Genomic DNA, 6710 nt, shown 5'->3' with positions numbered 1-6710 from the left:
AGTGACACAGGATGAAACCATTTTTTTTATTGGAGCATTATACACAAAGTGAGGTCCAATAATCCACGGTATTCATGAAGAAACTATCACTGAACTCTCAAGAAATTTACAAATATCGGCCTTTTCTTGATCCTTCAGCACCTCCAATAAAGCAAGTCGAAATCGCCACTGTTGGACCTAGCCACCGGAAGGGCCCACCGCGCGCCAGTAGGCAATCACGGAGGCCTACATTGGGGCCTTTTTATTAGAGAGGTGGGGGGGGGGGGGGGGATCGGGAGATGTCGTGGGGAAAAGGGGGGACACTTACAAGCTTGTGACACCAGATGTGCCTTGCAGAGACGTAAGTCTAGAAAAATCACGTCTTGCAACACACATCTTGCAATAGCAGCCTTTTTTTAATATGTTGCAGGTTTTAATTTTGTTTATATAATAATTCAAATCATGCCTAGAAATCAAATATACAAAAAAACAAAGGTTCCCAGCACTCGTAATTGCATTGTTCTGTTGTGTTTTTTCCGGAACAAGTCGAGAGTGGCAGTTGCTATTTCGATTTCTCGCACATCTGATGGGTATTGAGCACGTGAACACGCTACAAAAAAGCATTGAACAGTTGAATGTTTTATACATACTTATCAAGCATTCCTATTTGTGACGTTTTTATGAGAAATTTTAATGGGGCCCATTTGCAAGGGGTGTTTCCCTCCCCTGACCAAACACCAAGGGGTCGGGGAGTCAACGTTTTCTGCAGGCGTGGTCAACGGACGCCCAGCTCGTGACCAGTATGGGTTGTGTATCTGAGCAAATATTGCATTTGCTCTCATCTGCACATATGACCATCGACAGGTTTTTGTCTTGGGGGGATGCAAACCCTTCTTTCAACTTGCATCACGACTGAGGGAGTAGGTCGTGTTGGTGTCGCCAGAGTGGGTAGCAAGTGCTGGTGGAGCTTGAAGGGTTCAAGTGTCCTTTTTGCACCACCCGCCTCGCCCACGCCCATGTATACACTTCATTCATTGAACACCGCGCTGAGAACTAGTTGAATAAATGCGCAGATTTGTTTCCTTCCACATCCTATACCGCTGCATAAAAGATTCTCACATTGTGAAAAGTAGGTATTTTGATTCGTTTGAAGGAAAGTTACATTCAAAGCATGACAGATACTCAAAAAATCGGTTTCATGCAATCGCAACAAAAAAACTCGAAGCAGAGGTGCTTCTTTTTTGTGCAGCGTACAGTGTAAAAGTAAGATCGGATTCGGAAAAAGCGAAATGAGTGACGTGCGTCACTGCTTGCTCATTGTTCAATGAAAGAAGGTTTCATAAAGTATGACATAGCCAACAACAGCAACAAATTGCTGCATCTTAAATTAAAAAAAAGCAAAGTGCTGCACATTCACGGTAGAACATGCACTTATATTGAAATACGCGTTATTTTTTATGAATGCAAAATAAAAACTATTTTACCAAACGCTTTCCATTCATAGGGATGTCGATACATCTGTGTAGTGTCATTTATGCTATTTGGATGAAAATCCCTGAATTTCAACGAATTGAGTAACCTGTGGCAAAAGAGCCTTTTGAATTTTCAGTTTCGGTTTCTGCGCCGCCGACGCCGCCGCCGCCGACGAAAATTGGCCGCACGCCGCCGCCGATGAAAAAACCGGCGTGCGCCGACAACGCCGCCGCCGCCGACTCTGGACGACCCCCACGCCGCCGCCGGTCGAAATCGCCTCGGCGCACACCTCTAAGCACGGAGGAAGGAAAGGTATCAAGAAATGAAAGGAAAGGGATCAGGCGGCGAGGTGCGGTCACGCCAATCAACACTTCTAGTACACTCTAATCCAGGGGTGGTATTTGGACACTGTCTAATTCCGCCATGTTGTCAAATTTTGTAAAGACGGAATTTTAAGCCAATCAGAGAGGTCATGGCAATTCACTTAGTCAATTAGCGCACATTTCTAGCTACCTCGGCGCACATTTCTAGCCACCATAACCTCACTGTAGCCAATCAGTGCATACAAGTTGTCATAGCAAAAAAAAAATTTAGGGTCGTAAAAAAACGAATACAAACATTTCTTTTATTCTGCCTGTGGTAGCTAGGTGGCGGCACACGCCGCCCATTTAAAGGGATATTACATACATCTACATGTACTCTTCGCCATTATTGCTTCACTTATCTGTCTCGGTGCGATGAGTTCCGACGTTGCGGACCTTTCCTTCCTCCGTGTTGCGGACTGTCCGCGCTCGCTACGAACGCGCCAACAAGAAGCGACGCGGCGGGTAGCCGACGTTGTATACGATGACAGCTGCCGACCTGGCACTTTTGGAGTCGTGGCTCGAGGAACTGTCGCCGGCCCTGCTCTGGACCTTGGACGACGCTTTCGTCCCGTGGCTACCGCTGCTGAAGAACTGCACGCGTCGCCGTGCCGTCAGAAACATCATCCGCGCCTTGCAACGTACCGCAGTGCTGAGCCAACGGCTGCAGTGCCTCGCTTGGCTACACTGCTGGTTGCTGCCGCGTAGAAGCATTCGGCCGTGGCACGCCATTCGCTTCCAAAAATCTGAGGTTCTCTCCGACTTTGGCCGGGTCCTGTCACGCACGGCGTCGGTGCTGCGCTTTGACGGCAGCGAGGTGACGCTAACGTGGACCTTGGACGAGGGCACTGTCTTCGCATGTCTGCTCGTGCACAGACTGGAGAGCCTGTCTGCCGATCACGAGGCGTACTACGTGGCCCTGTGGCCTGGGCTGCCACTCGTGACCATGTTTGCACCGCAGGAACGCGCAGTGCGCCGCTTGCGGCTGGCCTTGGAAAGGGCGACGGCGGACGCACCAATGCAGAAACTAGACGTGCCCAACGGAGACCTCGAGGTGGTGTTCCACGCCTGCTGCAGCTCGCACTTGCTGATACAGGTACGCTGTCGAGCGACAGTTTGGCTAGTTCACTCCTGAACGCCGCTAGTCTGCGCGACTTTCAGCTGTGCCTTTCTGAGGAAACAATTACTTATGATCATCATGCAGTGTGCATACAGGTTCACGACAACCCTTGAAATTGGCAAGCTTACATATTCGATGTCGTCGATTAAGTTTTTTTTTTTTCTTTTAGGAAACAGTAAGTCCAATTTTTTTCTTGCGACCTGCTTGCTGTGGTAGATCAGCATTTATCTCAGAAACTCCGAGTTGTTGAAACACTGAAAATGCCAGACCAAGGAAATGCGTGCAAAATAGACAGCTCCTGCCTTGAGTGGGCTTAACTCTGTGAATTGGGAGCGTTTCATGAAATTCATCATGAATTTAGGTCAATTTCAAAGCACCCTGCATCTGCATAGCAGCCTCTCTGCAATAGACATTATCTTGACAAGTCAACAGAGTTTGTTGGATATATGACATAGTGTGTGCTACACACAGTCAATATCACTGTAACATTGTCGGAGTCGCTGGATGACAATCATCGTGTTTGACGGGCAGACAACAGACCTGAAGGTACTTCACGAGTGGTCACTCCACACGACTTGGACAAACTGCGTTGATGCATCACCTTGAAACTGCCCACTCAATGTCAAAACCAAAAGTTCTCTTTCAGGGCACTCGTACTAAGAATGTATTCCCTGCATTCAGAGGCACCACAATGCCGTTAGTGCAGGCACTTTAGGATCCGGCTTGTTATCCGTCCACTGATGCATGTCACATGCAGTGCAGTACAAGCCTAAAAACAAGGCTAGGAATGCTCAGAACCAGTTGAAAGTAAACTAACAAGGTCTAAAATAGCACAGACTACAGAAACAATCAAGAATTGTAGTAATTTACTAAAATCACACAAAATGCTTCTGCAACATTTGGCTGATACCTGCGCTGTGCAAGGGAAGGTGTCATGGCAAGTGGGCCAAGTGTATCACTGGATTGGCTATGTTTAATACTTCCTCAGGTCTCACAGCCGTGCAGGAACAAAGCAAAAATTTCTTAAACTTATGCCAGTGCTCGCTAAAGGAAATAATAAACAAAATTTTCACTGCAAGGATTTTCAGCCCACTTTGAAGTTTGGGTGCTCAAATTGGTGAGACCTTAATTTCAGGCAGAAACTAGCAGAAAACTATGAATTTAATGCATTTTTTATAAGCTGCTGCATCTAATGGCTGTCATATTGCATGTTAATCAGCGCAACCTTCACTCTCTCAAACACTCGCACGTCCACCCGAGTAACACACACGACACTCAGTGCTTAGTGTCGTGTGTGGCTAGTGGCTGTGTCATGAACTAGAAAAGGTGACATTTAACGTATTGGAAAATGAGTGTGCCAGCTGTGGCAAGAGTCCTGCAGTGTGCTCTAGGAACACTACCACCAGCAGCACGCAACGCTCCTGCTTTCCGAGTGCCTTTTCTGTCGGGGGATGTGAAAGGGATGTAGGGGAGTAGCTGGACAGACATATTGCTTCCGTCGTGGGGACACTTGACGTTATGGCCGTCTCTTCGCAGCTCCTCGCAGCCTCACAATCCTCCAGAAGTACAGCCAACCGTTAAAATATGAGTGGAATGAACTCCACTTAGCAGAACACTCACATCTTCAGAGGGTTATTTTGATATTTTCATCATTTTTCCCATTTTTTTACAGTATCCATTCAGCAAAGAAGGATTGAAATGCTGTGACGATACTTTAGTATAAAACACCCTTCTTGTGTCACTTGCACGCAAGCTTCAATTCTGCATTTCTCTTGCAGATTGAACCGGGTACACTGGAAGTTCCCGTCGTGAGAAAAGAAGATCCAGGCGACCGAAAAGCCCTTGACAAAGACTCAAAACGGCGCCTTCATAACTGGAATGCTGCTCTTGCTACGTTGGGGCGCGACCTGAATCCTGTGGACGATTCCTTTACGCTTACTAACGGGAAAGGGATTTGGGTGTCCTTTGAAGGTCCCAACCTTCTGGACAAGCTGCGCAGTCTTTATATGCGTGGTTTCGATCGAATCATAAGCGAGGAAATGATGCCAGCTTTCATTGGAAAGGACCATGTTGTGGTCAGAGGGGACACTTCCGGCGATTCTAGCAGTTCAAGTTAAAATTGTATCTGCATACTCTTCAAGTATGCTGTTATCCTGCTCAGCGACCACTACTCAGGCTCATTTCCTGAGAGCTTTTCATCACCCATCTCATCTGCTCGAAGGATTACTGCAGTTTGGGATTGATAACATTGCCACTCGTGCCGAAATGCTAGACACAGTTGCTCTCTGCAGAACTCATTCATCATTCCCATAGCCTTACTGGACATGGTTGTGCAGAGGTGTCATGTGCTCAACCCATACGTGCGTTTTTAGCCATTGACCTCTTTGTGTCTGTGCTAACAATTGTTATTGCTCCTTACTATTTTGTTATTTATGCACTCAATTTAGCATTACTACACAGGCTACAGTCACTGTACTTGTGACGACATCGCATTTGTCACCAACTTTTATGTTCTACTTTGTTGTTCCATCTTTTGTTGTCATACTGCTCGGTACACAGAGGGCGAAAGAACAGGCTGGCACGGTTTATTTTGCTTTTTGTCTGTTTCCCCATAATTTGACAAATTCGTACTGGCTAAACAAGGTAGTGTTTTAGTGATTTACCATTATTTACCCTGAGTGACCAGGCTGATTTAATGCCAGACCTAATTTAGGTGTTATTTTTGTTAGTACAGTTTGTTTTCTTTTTTGTCATTTCTAAACAAGCCACTTTACTGCACACACTTCTTCTGGCAAGCTTTGTCAGGAACAAGCTTTTTTATTAGAAGAATATTTCCTATAATGTCCCATTACGCAAAAAGTCTTGCTAGTAACGCTGTTAATAAGCTGCGGTTCTGATGAAAAAGGAAGTTCTCATAGTGTTTATCCCAGAAAGAAATCTGCTGTGTGCATGATTTACCTGTTTCTCCTACAAACTCTTTTTATATTTTTTTAAAGCTTCGGCCAGTGTTTGTTGACAGATATTTCATTACTTTGACGAAAATAAATGTATCCTAAAGGTGCATGCTTTTTTTTTAATGGCTAATGATGGCACACTGAAGATCTTCACGGCTTTCTGTCCTTTTGTGCGATTTGGTGTATCCTTACTTGTTTGTGGGGCTGTGCAAATATCAAAATTTCTAGTGCAAGGAGAGTTTGAATATTCTTCTATTATTTCTCCTATATTTTAAAGCAACATTGTCCTTTCATTGTCATTTTTGTCCTTTTGTGCGATTTGGTGTATCCCTACTTATTTGTAGAGCTGTGCAAATATCAAAATCTTTGGTGCGAAGAGAATTCGAATATTCTTCAAGTATTTCTCCTTTATTTTAATGCAACATTGTGAGGGAGAAAAAATTGGCAAGGATTCCTAAGCATATTCTTATGAGCTATAACAACAAAAAAGTGTTTCTTTTCTCTAGCAACTCGTCTCCACCTGTTTGCTACGTCAATGACCGGAAACAGGTGGACAATCATTGCCACCAATTACTTTGCCCAATACACTGAGACAGGAGCTGTGCGGCTGGAGCAGCGCAATTCTTTATCAGAGCCATCTTTTTAAGACATGGCACTCCCACAATAATTATCACTGACAGCGGTACAGCATTCATAGCCAAGCTCTTAAACGTCGTTTTGCGACTAAGTGGTACTGCTCACAAGAACACTACGGCATAACAGGCTAATTGAACGTCTCAACAGGACCCTGGCCGACATAATCAGCATGCACATAGATATAGA

General features: G+C 45.2%; 1 protein-coding gene across 1 annotated transcript; it reads left to right on the top strand.

Annotated features, from left to right (window-relative positions):
• The first annotated feature begins 2024 nt into the window (after window positions 1-2024).
• Window positions 2025-5443, top strand: LOC119163058 (uncharacterized). Its single transcript, XM_037414990.2, has 2 exons — window positions 2025-2910; window positions 4713-5443. The coding sequence occupies exons 1-2, from the start codon at window positions 2299-2301 to the stop codon at window positions 5049-5051; spliced, it is 951 nt and encodes a 316-aa protein (XP_037270887.1). The 5' UTR covers window positions 2025-2298; the 3' UTR covers window positions 5052-5443.
• Window positions 5444-6710: the final 1267 nt, after the last annotated feature.

The sequence above is a fragment of the Rhipicephalus microplus genome, chromosome 9 (genome assembly GCF_043290135.1).
Source record: "Rhipicephalus microplus isolate Deutch F79 chromosome 9, USDA_Rmic, whole genome shotgun sequence".
NCBI lineage: Eukaryota > Metazoa > Arthropoda > Arachnida > Ixodida > Ixodidae > Rhipicephalus > Rhipicephalus microplus.
The sequence above is the reverse complement of the archived record's forward strand: the minus strand, read 5'-3'. Positions and strand labels throughout refer to the sequence as shown.